Source organism: Bufo bufo, chromosome 1, assembly GCF_905171765.1.
Source record: "Bufo bufo chromosome 1, aBufBuf1.1, whole genome shotgun sequence".
Taxonomy (NCBI): domain Eukaryota; kingdom Metazoa; phylum Chordata; class Amphibia; order Anura; family Bufonidae; genus Bufo; species Bufo bufo.
In genome coordinates this window covers 395,053,659-395,075,183 of record NC_053389.1, presented here as the reverse complement: position 1 = coordinate 395,075,183, position 21,525 = coordinate 395,053,659, and the positions used below count along the sequence as shown (strand labels likewise).

The following is a 21,525-nucleotide window of genomic DNA, read 5'->3' as shown; positions in this document are numbered from 1 at the left end:
CTAGCCAAATTGGTTCTTTCCTATGAGGATACCATTTGGAGGGCGGAACACACAGAGACACTTGCCAGCACAAGAAAGGCAGGGGAGGTTGCGGACAAAGCAAACTTCCACTGCAATTGTTGTGTTGATAACTATAGAAGAATTCACACACTAGAGGCTAGCATCTGTAAGCCAAAGGAAGTGGCGTTGGTGTCTCAGTCAATGGAGACAATTCCTCCGGCCATTCACTGCCAGTGCTGTACCAGTAATTCGGACCAGGTTTCGGCATTGCGGGCACAGCTGGCAGAGAATGTGCAGTCTACTGTTGACCGAGACACGCAGGTGGCTAATATAGAGTCACAGTTAGTAGAGCTGCAGAGGCAGAAGGAGGAAATTGAGGCTAAGTTGACTCAGTCTTATACTGAGGTCAAGGCCTTCAAGGAGCGGACTGCCTCTACTGACGTGACGGTAGCGAAATTGAAGGCTGAGGTTGCTGTAAGGTCCCAGCTAATGTCTGGCATGCAACAGGTTATCACCAAGTTGGTGCCGGCCCTTTCTTTTTCCGTAAAGCCAGGGTCGGAATCTCCCAAAACGTTGCCCTGTGCAGGGCCACAAGGGGGGAGAGTAGTCTGTGACCGGTCAAATCATCAGGTCAAGCCGGTCCAGACTAACAGAGATTTTTCCCTGACTTTGGGAAAAAGAACTGTCGTGAAGAGTGCGTCCCTGAGGATGGAACAATTCAGGAGAAGGGAGCACGGCTGCAGTGTAGATGGACCTGGGCCATGCAGAGCAAACTACAGATGTTTTGCATGTGGTGGCCTAGGTCACATAGCGAGACACTGCAAAACAGATAGGAACAACAGGTGTGGGAACAAAGGACACATTGCAAGGAATTGCCCTTGTGCAAGTAATTGCAATGTGTCCAACAGTCAGCCAGGTAACAAATTGTGCAGTGGGGTCTAGTCAGCCTGGCCATAACGGGGTTACCTCTTGGCAACATCACCAGCTGCTGAGGGGTCAGTGGCCAAGCTAGGCTAGGCAACATTTGACACCCCTGTACTATTTGTTACAGCGTTTGTTCCCTGTGTATGTCCATGTTGTGTGTTTTTGTTATCTGTTTGTAAGTTTTTCTTGATGTTGATAGTGGTAGTCCTTGTCTACGGATGTGTTCTACCATGCTGATTTATGTAGTGTTGTAAGTCCCGTCTGCTGTCTTTGTTTCATTCTGTGTCCCCTTGGAGTGGAACAGTGTTATACTGTGGATCGAGAGCGTATAGGTTCGCGAGCAGATAATATCACACGGGAAATCCTGCTGGTCGGGAGAAGGCATACAAAGGATGATGTGATATTATTCTGGGCAACCAGGGTCTCAGATCGATACAGATAACACTGTTTTGCTCAAGGTTTTCGGTAGGGCTGTGTTGCGCTGGGGACTGGGGCGGACAGACAACTTTGGTGTAATGTTGTGCTGCGCACTTAATTCTAGTCCGAGCAGGCAACACAGCTCTGATAGGGATTGGACGCAGAGTGTTTGGCAGCAGAGTGTGGACTGTGTTCTTGTGTTGTGGGGTCCTGGGGAGCCAGGGCATGCCTATGCCATTGGTTCTGCGGGCCTCCACAGGATGGGATCACAGGGGGAAATCAGCCTGGGTGCACATGGGTGGACAGGGATGCGGTGCCATCAATGACAAGATGATGCTTTGTCCACAGAACTCCAGTTATCCTAACCTAGTAGGGTGGCCATCCTTATCTGTTGGTGCAGAGGGATGTGTAGCAGAGGACGCAATCCTCTGAAGGTATGGTGTTCAGACACCAGTGTTGGGATAATGAGGAGCCCTGTGAGACAAAGGGCAGCCCAATACCTTTCTCTACCCATGGGTCAAAGGTATTGGTGCTGGAAATTTTCACATTTAATTGCACTGTTAGGGGAGAAATTCCCCCGGGAGCGCCTGGTGTTTTCTTCTGCCATAGGTGTGATTTTATATGGAGCGGAAGAAAAACCCAGGAGATGCCACAGAAGAGGCCAGCTATTCCCCCTGACACTGTTGTGAAGCTCCAGAGGATCCCACTGGATTTTGGCAACTAAGCGACCTCTGCCTAGAGGTGTTCTAGAGATGGAAGACTGTGCCACAATCCAGCAGGAGCATTATTTAAGGCTCTGGAGGAAGACTTGGGAGACGTTCGGGTGGAAGAACCTACTATGACTTGTTTCACCCAGTGAAACTTCTTCTGGTTCTGGTCATCGTAATCGGAGGGTCAAGGGACTTATTGACCCAATACACCAGAACCAGACAGAACTTTCCAGAACTATCCGGAGGAGGAGGACATAACTCAAACATTGTTCCTGTAGCCAAATATTGTATGGACACACTTTGTTTCCTATGAGGGTTTGGGACGTATACAGTAGGTGTTTGTGAGATTGTGTTTTCAGCACGACAGCGTCGCGCTGATACTCGGCGACGTGGTGCCGAGATCTCGCACTCACTGGGATAGCGACAGCACATCCCAGCAAGCGCGTCATAGAAGCGACGGGAGATCCGACTTGGATTCCCGCCAATTCTACACGTGTGCGGCGTTTGTTATGAATCCTGAGGGGGAAGTCCCCGCCGGATTTTAAATAAAAATCCGGCCTGGGTCCCGCCCTCAGGAGCATACCGGGCCCTTAGGTCTGTTATGGGTTGTAAGGAGAGCCCCCCCTACGCCGAAAAAAACGGTCCCCCTACAATCCATACCAGACCCGTATCCAAAGCACGCTACCCGGCCAGCCAGGAAGGGAGTGGGGACGAGCGAGCGCCCCCCCCCCCCTCCTGAGCCGTACCAGGCTGCATGCCCTCAACATGGGGGGTTGGGTGCTCTGGGGCAGGGGGCGCACTGCGGCCCCCCCACCTCAGAGCACCCTGTCCCCATGTTGATGAGGACAGGGCCCCTTCCCGACAACCCTGGCCGTTGGTTGTCGGGGTATGCGGGCGGGAGGCTTAACGGAATCTGGGAGCCCCCTTTAATAAGGGGGCCCCCAGATACCGGCCCCCCACCCTAAGTGAATGAGTATGGGGTACATCGTACCCCTACCCATTCACCTGCAAGAAAAGTGGTAAAAACACAAATAAACCACACAGTGTATTAAAATATTTTATTTTTCTGCTCCGGAGGCCGCCCCCTGTCTTCTTTATTAACTCTTTTACCAGGGGGGGCTCTTCTTCTTCCGATATCCCGACGGGTCTTCTCCGCTATCCGGGGGGGACTTCCCCCTCAGGATTCATAACAAACGCCGCACACGTGTAGAATTGGCGGGAATCCAAGTCGGATCTCCCGTCGCTTCTATGACGCGCTTGCTCTCCATCGCGGCAAGCCAGCTCGGCGCTGGCTCCCGCGATGGGGCTCGTATGTGCTCAATCTCGCCGAGAAATACAGCGAGATTGACACAAAATCGGGTTCACCTACTGTAACTTGTACTACCCTGAAACCCCATAGCACATTGTATTCATTGATTTTGTTTGTCGGTTGATTGTGTACCCATGGACACTCTAGGTGCAAATGTGTGACAGCCTATATTTGGCTGTACACATTTGCATCCTATAGTCGTTTCCCATTGACACAGGGGTCTGCGACCTACCTGTGTCTTTGGAGGTGTAGAGATATGCCAGGTTGCATGAGTCTCTATGGGTACACATACATATAATGATTTTGGTGGTGTTGGGAGGGATGTAATATGTATTTTGTGTGAATGGGGATAAGGTTAGGTCACGATAGGGACAGGCATTATTCATTTGCCACCTTGAACCCTGGAAAGGTGAGGTTCTTAAGGGAAGGGCTGGAGGTGTAGTGTGGCGGAGGTGTTCTCTGCAGTAGAATTTAGGTACTATGACATCACCGCTTAAGAGTCTGACCTGCCTTGTAAAGACCTATTAATCTGTCCACGGGAGAACCGCACCCATCAAGATGGAAACAGACGTTGGGACTGAGGTTGTGAGGGTGAACCCGCTCCAGATGCCTTGGAGGCGGGCCATACCTGAAGATAGGCAGAACTACCGAGAGACTGTGGGGGTGTGGTCACTCCAAAGTGGGGGTGGCCGACACCAAGAGACTGTTAAAGAAAGGCCAGTTAAAGACTGTAAGGGTGAACCTACTCCAGAATTGGGGGGGACGAAGATACCTGAAGATCGGCAGAATTACCGAGAGACTGTGGGGGTGTGGTCACTCCAAAGTGGGGGTGGCTGACACTAAAAGACTGTTAAAGAGACTGTGGGTGTGTGGTATCCTAAAGATGTCAAGAAGAAGACGGTGTATCCTGTGGACGGAGGAGTAGGTTACGGTGAAGAGCAGGTGGGAGGAAGCTGGATTAGGGATGTCTAAGTACCTAAAGATCAGTGTGCACTACAGTTCTTCCTGAACTTCCACCAAAGATGGGGTTAAAGGGGGGCAAATATATCTCAACCCGTTCCCCCAATATATTGTCGTATTATATAGTCCGACAACAGGGGGATTGTTGAGGAACGGTTGAGACGTATGCATATATATCCATGCATGCCTGCAAACACGTGCGGGCATGTATGGTATATATGTGCGTACATTAGCCATAGCATCATGGGACGATGTACGCAAATGTGCCCAGCATCTGCGCACGTCTGCCCATGGTGATCCCCAGGGGCTCATGGTGGCCCCTGTGGGAAATATGTGCCCCCTTATGATGTAGGGGCTTGTGCCCCCTTATGATGTAGGGGCTTGTGCCCCCTTATGATGTAGGGGCTTGTGCCCCCTTATAATGTAGGGGCTTGTGCCCCCTTATAATGTAGGGGCTTGTGCCCCCTTATATAATAATGTGCCCCCTCTAGATATGTCCCTAATATTAATGTATACATGTGTATGGATGTGCCCCAAGCATCCATACGCATGTATATTATATATATCCCCCTCCTTCAACTGAAACAAGGTGCATTGGTGTGAATGTGCCCCAAGCATTCGCACCGATGCAATCTGGCTAATTGCATCAGAATGACCGGACAAGGGTCCGGTCATCCTGATGGATATAAAGAGCTCAGATTCAACAGAATCTGAGCCCTTTGTTGTAATTATCCCCAGCGCCGCTGGAGATAATTACACATGATAGATGAAGGGGAGAAGCCTCTCCTCCTTCTATTATGTGCATTCCGACAGTGCGATTACTATCGCACTGTCCGGAATGCTAGGTGCAGCAGGCGGGAGATCAAAGGCTTCTCCCGCCTGTCTGCAGAGCGTCCCCGATGTGCTGGCTGGCGCAGTGACGTCATATCACTGCCCACGTGGATGATGGGCGCGGCGCCGGAGTGCGGGCCGCCGGGGATAAATATCCGGGGGCCCCTGCACTCATAGTTCAGGATCGGGGCCCCCACCTTGAGAGCGCATCGGCGCTCAGGACAACGTGGCCCCCACTCCTGCTCAAGGCCACGACCGGACCCACCACCTGATAGGAGAGCGCATCCTGCGCTCCGCAGTGAGGATCGGGACCCCCCCCCCCACCTGGAAGAATAGCGCACAGGCCTGACCGGATCCCACCATGCAAAACATTAAGTATCGCCCCCTTATTTACCCCTATCCCACCAACACCCCTGGTAACCCCTAACCCTTCTATACCCCACTGTGCCTCACCCCTACCTATAACCCTTGCATTGCTGCCTACCCTGTCCCACCAACAATAGACACCCCTGGTAACTCTCCCCTGGTAATCCCAATCACCCCTGGTAACCCCTATCACCCCTGGTAACCCCTATAACCCCACACCCCTTGTTCCCTGACTGCAACCTACTGTGCACCCTGGTCCCTGATAACCCTTGAACCCCTGGGTTACCCCTACCAGGCCAGGCATATACCCTGTCCCCTGGTTGTACCCCTGGTCCCTTGCCTACAACCCCTGCATACCCCTGGTTAACCCCCTGCCTGTAACCCCTATTACCCCTGGTCCATACCCTAGTCCCTGCCCTGTTACCCTTGCTGGGATTAACCCTTATATTGTGGTATCCCTGATTAACCCTGTTGTGCACCCCTATTACCCCATAGGGATAGTATAGTACCAGGTGGGTGGGCTGTGAATATACTTGTATGTGTGAACTGTATAGTTAGTTGATGGGTGGAATTGGGAATGTGTAGTGTAGTTTAGGCTGTATTGTTAGTGTATTGCGTGCGTAGTGTATTGTAAGTAATAAATACTGTTACTTGTAACTATCTGTGTAATGTGTAGTTATTGGCGATAGTTAGTTAGTAAGGCGCTTGCAGCTAGCATAGTGATTAGTGTAAAGCATAGCGAAAGTATTGTTGTTATATAAAGGCATAAATAGGCGGAGTTATCACTAGACGGCTCCTCCCATTTATGAATATTAATTATCGATATTTGCATAAATATTGGTGATTAATATTCCCCCTTTACACATAGCTCTGTAGCTGTGATGTATTCCTACATCCTACTGCAGTGTGTTGATTAATATGGTGCACCCTACACAATTGTAGAATCAGTAAATTTGACCCACTGGTACTGAGAGATTAGTGTGTTATTAATTGTAAAACTATACATCTAATGTTTTATATATAATATAGTGCCAACTGCTACACCTGTACAGCTAACATGTCTCTCCTTGTTTAAAAACCTTTGCGCCAGAAATACGCCTAATATAGGCGTATTTCTGGTTAGTAAATGACCCCTGAAAGTCTTTAAAAGGGTTCTCTGTGAATTAAGAAAATGAAAATACTGAAATATTACTTTATTATAAATATATTCCCAATTACCTTTCATTACTTATAATGGCTCGTATTGTCTAGGGACCAATCATTAGGAGAAATAAAATTGCTGCCGTCCTATTATTACAGACAAAACCTGTCCTAATCACACAGGAAGACAAGTTAGAGAGGAAGGATGTGACTAATGAGCAGCAGCACTTGTATGCAGTCTCCATTACCACAACCCCACATTACCACAGTCTGTCCTGTCCATCCTCTCTGTACTTCATGTCTCCTTATGAACTCCATTTCTACAGAGATTCAGCTGAAGATCTTATCATCTGTATTCAGGATCATAATCTCTGACAAGTAGAGCAGAGAGGAGGATGAGGCAGCTCTTTACCTCAGTGTTGTGAAGTACCTGGTCCTGCTGTGTGATTAGGACAGGTTTTGTATGTAGTAATAGGACGGAAGCCATTTTATTTCCCCAGACAAAACGAGCCATTATATCTAATGAAAGGTATTTGGGAATGTAATAAAGTAATTGTTAAGTATTTTCATTTTCTTATTTCCCGGAGAACCTCTTTAACAAAGGTCTACAAAAAAGAAGTTATATTTAACATTATTACTTTTCCCATATTTTCTCTGCTTTTTTTTAGATTTTTTTGTTTTGTTTTCCTCTGATTATCCACTTTCCATTGTACATAATACGTAAGTTGGTTTTAGATGAGTTTTCACAAGATTATTTATTCAGTTAAAGGTTTCTCTGCTTCCCCAATGACTTCCATTAAAACCCACAATCAAATCTGTTTCCAAGAAGTATAAAGGCACTTCTCAAGCATTTGTTACAAGGTGGAGTTTTGAGTTGATGAGTTTTGAATGTGGATTTAGCAGCAAAAACACCAGTTTTTGGCAGATTTTAGCCATGTGAACATACTCTGAGATGAATGAGCCTGTGAGACAATGAAGAAACCTACCTTATCTATAAAGAGCTTGTGTAAGGAATCCAGTCAGTATATCAAATGAAAACTAACCTGTGCCGGTGAAAGCCATTTGCAGCTTAGTGTGAAATTCGGGGGTGTAGTGGATGGGTAACCTGCAGGAAGTTCGAAGTTCAGCACAATTGGTGGCAGAAAGGACACAGTATCCTCTAAGTTGTCTGCAGAGGAGTTTGTTGCGCTTTTACCTTGAGAAGAAAATACAAAGAAAGCTATTTTTAACATATACACCAAATTACAATATATAGCATCATATTAGCTTCATGTTCCTAAATATTATATATGGTCTATGGACATGTACTGTATTTATTTATACACGCTGCTCCTCATGTAAGTTATACGGTAAAGGCATTTGCTTGTGGATTACAAATAATTAGATGTTTTGTTACTTACTTTTATGTTATTTAAGGAAATGATATGTGTCATAAGTGTCAACTGAAAACTAGCAGGGAAAGCAGTTGCCACCATTAGGTTGATTGTTCGTAACTAATACGTGAAAATAAGGCTACTTTCGCATATGAGTTTTTTGCTGTCCGGTTTTGATATCCGGCATGGGATCTCAAAACTACAGCAAAACGCATCCATTTGAATAATACAACTGGCTGCATCTGTACACATCCGGTTGTATTATATTGAAAAAGAACATGCTGAATCCGGCATTGTAAGTCAATAGGCGCTGGATCAGATTTTTTAATCTCTGAAAAAAAACGGATCTGGCACCAATGACTTACATTGGCATATTCAGTCTCCCATGCCGCACACAAAAGCGCCGCTTGCAGCGGTTTTGAGTACGGCATGGGAACGCAACAAACCGGAACAGAATACATTCTAGTGTACTCCGTTCTGGTTTGATCAGTTTTGTCCCCATTGTAAAAGGAGCCCTGGCACTAGTTAAAGGTGAAAGATTTATACGTTCTGAAGAGAAACCAGAGTATACCCTCCTGGCACTAGTTAAACATTGCTTAAAGAGTAACTAAACTTTTGAATACAATTTTATTAAGATGTTCCTAATGCCATATTAAAACTTTTTCTAATATACTTTAAGGCTTTTTGTATTTTATTACAGTTTTACCCCCTTAAAGCGCACCATTCCCTGTGCGCTTGAAATTCACTTCTCTGTACACCGCTGACAGCTCAGTGGTGTACAGAGTACGGACATGACATTTTATGAATGGGGCAGCAGCAGCGAGTATAGGCAGGAGCGCACATTGCTGCTTCTGCCCGTGCCCAACGGAGGTTTACTAACTCCTGGCATAGCACATGGGTACATAAAATGTCATGTCAATACTGAGCAGTCAGCGGTGTACAGAGAAGTGAATTTTCAGAGCACAGGGAATGGTGTGCTTTAAGGGGGGAAAACTGTAATAAAAATATAAAAAGCCTTAAAGTATATTAGAAAAAGTTTTACTATGGTATTAGGAACATCTTAATAAAATTTTATTCAAAAGCTTAGTTACTCTTTAAAAAAATGCTGGTTTTTAAATGACATGTCAAAACTGCCTATGTAAGAGATGGTGTAATGGGTCAAACTTTCCCCGTTTAGGCCTCTTTCACACTTGCGTTGTCCGGATCCGTCGTGTACTCCATTTGCCGGAGGTGCCCGCCGGATCCGTAACAATGCAAGTGAACTGAAAGCATTTGAAGACGGATCCGTCTTCAAAATGCGTTCAGTGTTACTATGGCAGCCAGGACGCTATTAAAGTCCTGGTTGCCATAGTAGTAGTGGGGAGCGGGGGAGCAGCATACTTACAGTCCGTGCGGCTCCCGGGGCGCTCCAGAATGACGTCAGAGCGCCCCATGCGCATGGATGACGTGATCCATGCGATCACGTCATCCATGCGCGTGGGGCGCCCTGACGTCACTCTGAAGCGCCCCGGGAGCTGCACGGACGGTAAGTATACTGCTCCCCACTACACTTTACCATGGCAAACAGGACTTTAGTGTCCTGGCAGCCATGGTAACCATTCAGAAAAAGCTCCCTCCCGTGCGCGCGCAGAGCAGACAGGAGAGCAGACAGGCCGGCATCGCGTAAGGCGCATGCGCGATTCTCTTACATGATCGCGCTTTTGTCAGCAAGAAAGACGGGATCGCGCGGCGAATCAGGAGGACGGCGCATGCGCAGGTTTCGGAAGCGCCGTCCCGGCGACTGAGCCGGCTGTCGGTTAAGGAGCATAGAGGAGGGGTTAGGGCAGGGGCGGTACGCCCAGAGGAGATGGAAGGGCTACCCCCTTGACTGGTTGCATGACTGTTGGAGCACCGAATGTGAAGTTTATAAGATGATTTTTTGAAGTATAAAGAGCCCAGGAAAGCGGCACTAACATGGATAACAACACACTCAAGATAATCTATAAGGTACTGTTGCTAGTTTATAAAGTGAAAATGAGGTGAAAGGTTCGCTTTAAGTACCTTATGGTGGTATTAGTTTTGTGTACAGTGCAGCAGCATAACCTACTGTAGGGATTTCCCAAATGGTAGCCTTCAGATAAATACACAGTAGCCTTTTAGTGGTGGAAATCAAAGTAATAAATGTCTTTTATTGTTGGCACACCACAATTCAACAGGCGGTAGTGATCAGCTTACTTCAGCTGACACTTAAAGAAAAACAATTCAGTCTTGAATCTGAACAATCACATAGAAAGTTTTAGGGCACAGTACCGTACTCCCCACGGAGTGGATGGGAACCTTGCTTTGTCCTTTGTCTCTCGGCAGAGACCCTCTGGTTTTCACTCGGCTCCAAAAACACACAGCTACACAGAGCTCCACCATCAGCCAGGTAATCACACCCCTGACCCTGCTGGCTGACTTTTTATAAGCCTGTCAAAACTCGGCCTGGACCATGGGGAACAGCCACCCACCCTGCACTTTGGCTGCTCCCAGTAAGAGCCGGCCCACATTAGCTTTTCACAGCTATGCTAACTATCAAAGTGTCCATCAGCAACTGCTGCGGACATATGCACTACTGGCTCCTACTTCACCGAGGCCAGGAACCTCGGTGACACATATCTTCCATCTATGATGGTCCCTTGTGCCTTTCTACACTGCATACACTGTTTGGCGACACTATTTATTCACTGACTTGGTCTAATTAAGTGTGTGCAGCTATTTAAAATGTTCTCACTGCATTTGAATAACATCCATGTATGTTTAGATTTGCCATCACATAAATTACTAATGGCCAACAGATTTACCAGATATTTTCTCAAAATCATCAAATGCAAAACTCAGCCCTGCTGATTATATTCACTGCTGCACTTTAAATGCTGGCGAACTAGAAACTGATAAAAAAAAATCTTATTTCTAAATGCTGAAATGTCAACTCCCCCATTTCATAAATCTATATTGCTTTTAACCATTGTCAATTTATTACTCACTTTTGATAGATATTACAAATTCTGAAGGTAATTCCAGACACAATTGAATCTCTCCTCCTGGAGCAGCATCTGTCCTCTTAAATTCGTCTTCAGAGTAAATACTGGTAAGGGCTAATAGTTCGTCCTCTTGTCCCTCTTGGTTTTCTGTTGACATTGACTTATCTGTGGCAGGCCAAAAATAATTTAGATTTCATTTATCAAACTGGTGTAAAGTAAAACTGGCTTAGTTGCCCAGAGCAACCAATCAGATTCCTCCTTTCATTTTCCAAAGGAGATGTCAAAAATGAAAGGTGGAATCTGATTGGTTGCTATGTCATTTGATAAATGACCCCATTTATATCTACATACTGTATTCCTTTAACCTATCTTTAATGGGACCAGGTGGGTACAATATTATAAAATATAAAATTATATAATATGCCTAGATTTTTATACTGTCAGGGAAATGTATATAAAACACACTTCTAAGGGCAGAGAGTCTTTATTATGCCATATTCATATACATGTTTAGCCAGATTTTATTAGTGAAATATGAAAAACATCTACGGTAAGTTTTCAGCTAGCTGTTTTTGAGGTTAGTTGCTGAAAGTTTTAAATATAACGTTTGACAAGGCTACTTAAGGACGTCATTATAAAAAAAAAACTTAAAATTGCTGCCAGTTTATATATGCATCATACATTTTTTTTTTTAAATGAACCGGGTCTGTATGAAAATCTAAGTTGACTCCCTGGGATTTTGAAGTCACTAAAGCCATTTTCACGTGTGTATATGATCCGGAATATATGGTCTGTGTGACAGCTACATTTCCCAGACCAGCCATGGCTGACCTGAACTCACTGCATCATAGTCCAAGTCCGGCAGCGATATGGCGACAGGACAGGCACTGCTCTGTTGCTACTGAAACTAGCCCCGCTGACAGTGGGGCTTCTCGACCTATCAGGGAGCTAGGACACCGGACCAATCAGGCTCCCTGCCAGCGTCACATGCCTCCTGTGGTGGGCTATGTAAACAGGCAGCTGCTGGCCACAGGTGCCTGTGACTGGTTTTCTAAGCCTTACTAGGAAGCTGTGTGATTGCTACTCTGGATTACTGACCTTTGCCTGCTAAGGCTACTTTTACACTTGCGGTTTTTGCAGATCCGTCTTGTATCTGCACAGACAGATCCACACGAATAATGCAAACGCTTGTATCTGTTAATAACGGATCCGTTTGCATTATTCATTCAAGAAAAAGTCTAAGTCAAAACAGATCCGTCTTGACTTACATTGAAAGTCAATGGGGGACGGATCAGTTTTCAATTGCACCATATTGTGTCAGTGAAAAACGGATCCGTCCCCATTGACTTACATCCGTCCCCGCATAGTGAGACGGTCACCAAAACACAGCAAGCTGCGTTTTAGTGACAGTCTAAAAAATGCAACGGAGGCCAAACGCAGTCAAATTGATGCATTCTGAATGTATCCTTATCCATTCAGAATGCATTGGGGCGGAACTGATCCGTTTTGGGCCGCTGTGAGAGCCCTGAAACGGATCTCACAAGCGGATCCAGAAACGCCAGTGTGAAAGTAGCCTAACTTCGATATTGCTTCTGATTACTGATCTTGCCTCTGATATGACCTCCTGGTATTAGACTCTGCTTATTGTGACCTCGCCAGACGTTTTCTCCTGGTTTCACTTTGGTGTGTACTGTATTTGTATCTGATTTTGGATCCTGATTCGGTCCTGGTTTTTGCCTGTCTGGTTTTCACCACTTTCTGCCTGACTAACCTTTTCTCATTTGGTTTAGGCCCCTACACTTAGCTAAGAAAGGACTTCCGACCATTTGTGGACCATCACTTAGGACGGTTTGTGCAAGTACGCAGTAGGTAGGGACAGTGGTGCAGGTGCAGCACAGGGCTGTGCTGTTCCCTACCCTTTCACAGGTATACTACCATGCATAGAGCTGAGCTGCTGTATCTAAGCCTGCTGTGCTATTTATTTTACTCACATATACAGCGCTGACACATTCTTATTTTCTTATACATAGTAACATGAGCATTTAATTACCCCCCTGCCTGAAAACAAGGCTCAGGATAAGAATTTCTGTATTACCAGATAGTTAATTTTAGCAACTATATTTTAATTTGAAACTGTTGATCATTAGCAGGTTACAAAGATTCTCAATAGGAAAATAGCTTGTGCAGCACTAGCTTTGATTCAGCTTAGACAAATTCTGCACTGATGTCATTTATAGGTAGGCCATTTAACCCCTTAGGGAACGGGCTCATTTTCACCTTAAAGGGTTTCTATCACTTCATATGACATAATTAGCTGTCAGACACTAGCGATCCGCTAGTGTCTGCTCTGGCCAACCATCCTAATATAACAGCTTTTGGGGCAGCCGTTTTGCTAAAAAAATAACTTATAAATATGCTAATGAGCCTCTAGGTGCTATGTGGGCGTCATTAGCACCTAGAGGCTCCGTCTACCTTCATAAACAGCCACTGCCCAGCGCGTCCCTCCAGCCCGCCCATCTCCTGCTGAATGCGATCTTCCGTGTGACGCAGCGGACGAATTCTCGCCCATGCGCCGTGCGCGGCTGTATTCGGCGCATGCGCAGTGAATGTCTGACCGCTTCCCTGCTCAGACATCTCCACTGCGCCTGCGCCGATGACGTCATAGTGCTCCAAGGAACAGGCGCAGTGGAGATGTCTGAGCAGGGAAGCGGTCAGACATTCACTGCGCATGCGCCGATTACAGCCGCGCACGGCGCATGCGCGAGAATTCGTCCGCTGCTTCACACGGAGGATCGCATTCAGCAGGAGATGGGCGGGCTGGAGGGACGCGCTGGGCAGTTGCTGTTTATGAAGGTAGACGGAGCCTCTAGGTGCTAATGACGCCCACATAGCACCTAGAGGCTCATTAGCATATTTATAAAAGTTATTTTTTTAGCAAAACGGCTGCCCCAAAAGCTGTTATATTAGGATGGTTGGCCAGAGCAGACACTAGCGGATCGCTAGTGTCTGACAGCTAATTATGTCATACGAAGTGATAGAAACCCTTTAAGGACCAGGCCATTTTTTGCAAATCTGACCAGTGTCACTTTATGTGGTGATAACTTTAAAATGCTTTGACTTATCCAGGCCATTCTGAGGTTGTTTTTTCATCACATATTGTACTTCATGACACTGGTAAAATGAAGTCCAAAAAATTCATTTTTATTTATAAAAAAAATACAAAATTTACCAAAAATTGGGAAAAATGTTCAAATTTCCAAGTTTCCATTTCTCTACTTCTATAATACATAGTAATACCTACAAAAATTGTTATTACTTTACATTCCTCATATGTCTACTTCATGTCTGGATGATTTTGGGAATCATTTTATTTTTTGGGGATATTGCAAGGCTTAGAAGTTTAGAAGCAAATCTTGGAATTTTTCAGAAATTTTCAAAAACCCACCTTTAAGGACAAGTTCAGGTCTGAAGTTACTTTGTGAGGCTTACATAATAGAAACTGTGGCAAAACCAACCTTGCCACTGGGTGCTGGAGAAGCCTGGTTGCCAGCCTCTTGCCCCAGGATTATGGGCCCTCTCATCAGCCCATGCTAAACCTAAACTCCATGGCGATTTGACTGTGTTTGTGGCATCTGAGCGCTGTTCGGATATATTGAGCGCTCAGATCCAAGACATCTGGGGATATGTTAAATGTCTATGTTTTATGCAATAGCTGCACAGTTAAATATTCATATGTCTTTTATTGTCTTTTGCTACCATGTGGCTAATGAAATTTTGCCTCTACCCTTGGAGATAAATTGGATTACTTCCCAATTGTCTCCAGGACAGAACGCATTGTGTAAAACTGTGTATTCTCCTGCCTGTGATAATTACATTAACCCATTGTGTAAGATAATTGTATCACAGGCAGGGGGGAGGATTTTGTGTGGGAGTGTCTGAGTGTATTGTACGGGGTTACTGGTTGTTGTACAAAACCCTGTGGGTGGTACTAATGTGTAAGAATGTGTATATAAGAACAATAAACACACAGCTCTGGCTGTCCACTGCTTTACCCTCAACACAGAGCTTGGTCTCGTTCTTGGGAAAATTGTATGCTGCCCCAGTCCGACTGCTAGGAGTGTAAACCTTTCATATGGTTTTTCCTATTCGGCTGTATGCAGCATTCATGGTTTCCAGTTCGGGAATCAGGAGATCAGCGTTTTTAGTAGCTGCCTTTGCATCTGGAAAGGGAATATCTCATAAACGGCGTTTACCCCCTTTTATGCTCGGGGTGCCGTTACAGAAAGCACCCAAAAATGACCCCATTCAAGAAACTACACCCCTCAAGGTATTCAAAAATGATTTTAAAAACTTTGTTAACCCTTTAGGTGTTCCACAAGAATTAATGGAAAATAGAGATAAAATTTCAAAATTTCACTTTTTTGGCAGATTTTCATAGAAACATAGAAACATAGAATGTGTCGGCAGATAAGAACCATTTGGCCCATCTAGTCTGCCCAATATACTGAATACTATGAATAGCTCCTGGCCCTATCTTATATGAAGGATGGCCTTATGCCTATCCCATGCATGCTTAAACTCATTTACTGTATTTGCAGCTACCACTTCAGCAGGAAGGCTATTCCATGCATCCACTACTCTCTCAGTAAAGTAATACTTCCTTATATTACTTTTAAACCTTTTCCCCTCTAATTTAAAACTATATCCTCTTGTAGCAGTTTTTCTTCTTTTAAATATTCTCCCCTCTTTTACCTTGTTGATTCCCTTTATGTATTTAAAAGTTTCTATCATATCCCCTCTGTCTCGTCTTTCTTCCAAGCTATACATGTTAAGGTCCTTTAATCTTTCCCGGTAAGTTTTATCCTGCAATCCATGTACTAGTTTAGTTGCTCTTCTCTGAACTCTCTCCAAAGTATCAATATCCTTCTGGAGATATGGTCTCCAGTACTGAGCACAATACTCCAAATGAGGCTCTGTAGAGCTGCATGAGCACCTCCCTCTTTCTACTGGTAATGCCTCTCCCTATACACCCAAACATTCTGCTAGCATTTCCTGCTGCTCTTTGACATTGTCTGCCTACCTTTAAGTCTTCTGAAATAATGACCCCTAAATCCCTTTCCTCAGATACTGAGGTTAGGACTGTATCACTGATTTTATATTCTGGTCTTGGGTTTTTATGCCCCAGGTGCATTATCTTCCACTTATCAACATAAAATTTTAGTTGCCAGATTTTTGACCATTCCTCTAGTTTTCCCAAATCCTTTTCCATTTGGTGTTTCCCTCCAGGAACATCAACCCTGTTACAAATCTTTGTGTCATCAGCAAAAAAACACACCTTACCATCGAGGCCTTCTGCAATTTCGCTGTTAAAGATATTAAACAATATGGATCCCAGAACAGATCCCTGAGGTACCCCACTGGTAACAAGACCAGTCGGAATATACACCATTGAATATAACCCTTTGTTGTCTGTCCCTCAGCCACTGCCTAATCCATTCAACAATATGGGAATCCAAGCACAAAGACTGCAATTTATTGATAAGCCTTCTGTAAATTTTTTATTTTTGGTAGCAAACAAAATGCTATTATAAATTTTTATAACAATTAAGTGTTCTCTCTTTGTTTCGTTATCAAAGAAATTTCGTTATACAACAAAGTAATAAAGTGCATGTATGAAGTTAAGTCACTTCAAAGCGTAAAGCACCTTTTACAAACATGATATGTTGGATGTAAAATTTCGATCAGAGATATATCTTAGGGATCGGAAATAAAAATAAAAAGAGAGACATATGCTTAAGGATAGTAGGGGGGAGGGGTAAGGGGAGTATAAACAGAACAAATAACAAAAACAAGGAAGAACATAAAAGGAGTACCAGTCAGTTGGCTAATTAATATGAATAGCTGTTTTAAAACAAAGGGTTGTTATCAGTAATAAGTTTAACAGACTCATATATTCGGACTTGAATACAAATATGCAAATTTTTCCGGGGTCAAGTAATTATTCCAAGCGTCCCAAATATCATTGTATTTCGAGAGATTTTGTGCCAGGGTCCATTTCAGTTTTTCAAAATCGCGTATCCTTAGTACTTCTGCTATCCAGTCTCTTATCGTTGGCGGATCTTGTTGAAGCCAGAACTTGGGTACCAATATCTTGGCCGCGTTAAGGAGGTGTAAACATAATTCTGTTCTAACAGATATCTGACTAGCATCAAATAGGCAAAATAAAACTAATTCAGCCGATATTTTAACTTTAGACTTGAAAACATCATTAATAATGTCATTAAACCTTTCCCAAAAGGAAACAATCTTAGGACAAGTGTACCAAATGTGTGTATAGTCTCCTATTTCACTATTACATCTCCAACATAAGTTTGAAATATCGGGATTGATCCTATGTAGTAAAGTAGGAATTCTATACCAACGTGTAACTAGTTTATATTGCATCTCTTGGTATTTGTAGGATTTAGAGAAGGTAAGTGTCTTGCTTAATAAAAATTCTGTTTGTGTTTCGTTAAACTGTTTGTTTCTTTCCTTATTCCAGCTTTCAAGATGTGGGGGGTTATGGCCGAGTCGTTTAGTATTTTGTAGCACTTGGAAATTAAATGGTTTCCAGGGGATTCGTTTAATAGTAAACGATACAACGGAACCGTATCCGATGGATCAACATGATCCTTAAACCAACTTGTCAATTGAGCAGCCAATAAACCATATTGATCATTTGTGATCATTTCTTTCCCAAAGTTGGAGATAAAGTCCTTTATGGGAATCAAGCGTCCCCCTCTAAAAAACTTTCTCACTTGCATTCTTGCAATTTTCTTATTAACTTTTAGAAACTTAGTTAAGGCGTACCAATCATGGGGTATGAAGCTACATATAAAGGCTCTGGTATCTTTCCTAGTTGGAATCTTTAGGGAACGTATAATAGAATACCACTTCCTAAGTGTGGTTTTGGTAATTTGGTTATCTACCACCGCCTTATTTTTTGTATATTGAGGACTCCTCCAGAGTAATGCAAAGAGCGATGTCTTAACTGAGTCTTGTTCTAATTCTACCCACCTTATGGTAGTGGGGTCTGGAATCCAATCTAATATTCTAGTTAGAATGGATGCTTTGTAGTACAGTTCAAAATCTGGAAGCCCTATACCTCCCTTTGATTTATGTCTGGCCAATGTAGCGTATTTGATTCTATTCTGTTTGTTTTGCCATATAAATTTAGTCAGGATCTTTTTTAGTTTTTTAAAAAAAACAGGGGGGATTTCCACCGGAAGTGTCTGAAACAAATACAAAAATCTGGGTAAAATTTCCATCTTGATCAAGTTGACTCTGCCGAACCAGGAAATCCAATTAGAATCCCATTCCTTCAATAGAATTTCAGTGATAGTCAGTAGGGGGAGAAAGTTTTTACAGTATGTTTCTGGAAGATCTCTATAGACTTTGACACCTAAGTAAGTAATAAAATTAGAAGTATGTTTTAGTGGGCTTCTTTTAACAATCTCATTCCATGTGTTAGTTTCTATATTAATATTAAATAGTTCGGATTTATTCAGGTTAATTTTAAAATCCGAAACCTCATTAAACGCGTCAAATTCTTTGAGAATTTCTGGAATGGATGTCAGTGGTTTTGTTATTGTAAGAAGTGTATCATCAGCAAACGCTGCAATCTTGTGTTCCCTAGAGTGGGCAGGAAAACCTCTAATTTCAGGATTGGTTCTTATTTTCATTAAGAAAGGTTCTAAACATAGAACAAATAATAACGGGGATAAAGGGCATCCCTGTCTGGTTCCGTTTGCTATCGAGAAAGGAGAAGACAGAACCCCATTTGCTTTGACGCAAGCAGAAGGCGAGACATAAAGAGACATAATCTTGTCAATTAAGATTGGTGGGAATTTTACTTTATGGAGTACCGACTGGAGATAATGCCAATTGAGGCGGTCGAACGCCTTCTCGGCGTCGGTTGAGACCAAAACTAGGGGGACCTTTTTAGTTTTAGCTTGTTGAATCAGATGGAACACCCTAATGGTGTTGTCTCTGGCCTCCCTACCCATCAAAAAGCCAACCTGGTCAGGATCTACTAGAAAGGGCATCAGCTTCTTCATCCTATCAGCGATCAATTTGGCAAAAATTTTTACGTCTACATTTAGTAGCGAAATAGGCCTGTAGTTCATACATAACATATTGTCCTTACCCTCTTTCGGGATAATAGAAATGTGAGCCAATGTAGATTCCGTTCTGAGCGGGGAGGCCAGAGAGACACCATTTAAATACTGCTCCATGTAAGGGGCCAATACATCTTTGAACTTTTTGTAGTAACTGGCTGAAAAGCCATCTGGCCCAGGACATTTCCCATTTTTTAACGAGTTAATAATTTGCTTAATCTCGTCTACTGTAAAAGGGGCCTCTAATTGTTCTAGTTGGAGTTTAGATAATTCCGGAAAGTTCACGTTCTCAAGATATTTACCAATCGCTTTTTTCCTAATCTCTGGATTGTTTTCTGTCTTATTTAAATTATAAAGTTTGCTATAGTATTCTTTAAAACATTCCACAATTTTTTTTGAATCATAAAGGATTTTATCCGAGGTGGGGTCTGGTTTGATTTTGGGGATATTCGTGGCAGATCTGGTCTTGCGAACTAAGTTCGCCAGGGCCTTTCCGCATTTGTTCGCATACATGTAGTGTTTATATTTAGTCATAAACAGATATTTCTGTGATTGGGCGTTCAAAATTTCTTTCAGTCTTATTCTTAGGCATGTAATCTCCGCTTCACGAACACTATTTACTGCCTTTTTATGCGAACTTTCCAGGAGTCTAATTTTGTGCAAAATTTCATCCATTTCCTTTTGTTTAGCCTTTTTTTCCCTCGCACCTATCTGAATTAGGGCGCCTCTCAAAACCGCCTTATGAGTTTCCCAGATGAGGGCGTTACATTTATTATCTCCCAAGTTTTCATTAAAAAAATTGTTAATATTTCTAGACAATACATCCACATTCTCCTTTCTCGACAGCAAACTTTCATTCAGTCTCCACAGTCCTGGAGTTTTATTGGTAAGGCCATAGGTCAAGGTTATTCTGAGTGGGGCGTGATCAGAGAGTAGGATTGGGTCGTATTCAATCTTTTTGATAAAACCTAAGTCATTCTGATTGACAAAAAGGTAGTCAATCCTAGTGTATGTTTGATGGACCTTGGAGAAAAATGAATAATCCTTGACTGTAGGGTTCATTGCTCTCCAAGCATCCACCAACTGGTTTTGTTGGAAAAGTTTCTTAACTACCCTCAGAGTACGGGCAGCAACGTGAGATCTACCCTGTGAATTGTCTAGATTAGGTTCAAGGGGGACATTAAGATCTCCCCCTACAATCAGTGAACCTTCTGCAAAGTCTTCCAGTTTGCTAAATAGATGTTTAAAAAAGGGAGTTTGGTTATTATTAGGGGCATAAATGCTAGCGAAGGTGAATAATTTTTCGTTTATCTTCCCTTTAACAAAAATAAACCGCCCTTCTGGGTCTACCATTAGATCCGATTTAGTAAAGTGTACGTTTTTGTTGAAAACTATTGAGACTCCCTTTCTCTTTTGTGTTGGTGAGCATGCATTGAACCATTGTGTGTAAAAGTAATGTTTAGTAATAGGAGTATAGGATTTCTTAAAGTGAGTTTCCTGTAATAGTAGTACATCAACTTTGTTTTTATGGAAAAGCCTTAGGACTTGGGCTCTTTTTGCGGGGATATTCAAGCCATTTGTATTAAAAGAAACACATGATATTTCTGTCATGTTGCATATATCTTTGTTTTTTTATCTAGTGGTTTAAACGACTGGTATGCAAACAAAGAACAAAGGGATAACATTGTCAGTACACCTCAAACCTTTGAGTATAGTACTGGGGGGAACAAAACAGTTTCTGGTCCACTGGGCTACTACGTATAGAACCCGGTGGGTCAGAGTTTTTTACAATCCACTTGGTGGGGGGGGGAGATAAGGTATGTAACACCAAGTGGTAATCTGAGAATATATTGAAAGAACAATCAAATATATTCAGGTAACACCAAGTGTCTCCACAATAAGGGTAGGGACACCAGCTGTCACAAAACTACGTCAGTATTTCTGAGTTAAGAAGACGTGACGAGTGTAAACCCGGCACCTAACCCAGCAATAATAAGGACATATTAAGTTTCAGACAGAGCAATGCATTAGAAACATGTAAACATTAACAGTTTTATGATCTTGTAAAGGATATATGGCTCACATCAGCCTGGCAGGGACTCCCTGGCATTTTTTCTGGGTGCTTTGGGGAGGGGCGTCTCAAAACCTCCCATCCTTCTCTGCTTGGGTGTAAACTGTCTTTCCCATCTTTCCGTTTCAGGTAGGCCTGGGAATGGATCCGTAGTGCTTTCCTGAGTCCAGTCTGGTACTTCAAACTGTCCAATATTGAGTTTAGGGATAACTGTTGCCAGTTCGTTGGGTGTTCTGACCGTAAAAGGTCTGCCATTGTGTGTTATC

General features: G+C 43.5%; 1 protein-coding gene across 1 annotated transcript in view; it reads right to left on the bottom strand.

Moving 5' to 3' along the window:
* Positions 1-21,525, bottom strand: part of LOC120977793 (E3 ubiquitin-protein ligase RNF14-like) — an 82,310-nt gene that overhangs the window by 42,126 nt on the left and 18,659 nt on the right. Inside the window, exons 2-3 of the mRNA XM_040405913.1 lie at positions 11,036-11,197; positions 7,701-7,852 (exon numbers count right to left, since the gene is read on the bottom strand). Coding sequence (XP_040261847.1) covers positions 7,701-7,852; positions 11,036-11,189 — 306 coding nt within the window. The 5' untranslated portion in view covers positions 11,190-11,197. The remainder of the gene's footprint in view (positions 1-7,700; positions 7,853-11,035; positions 11,198-21,525) is intronic.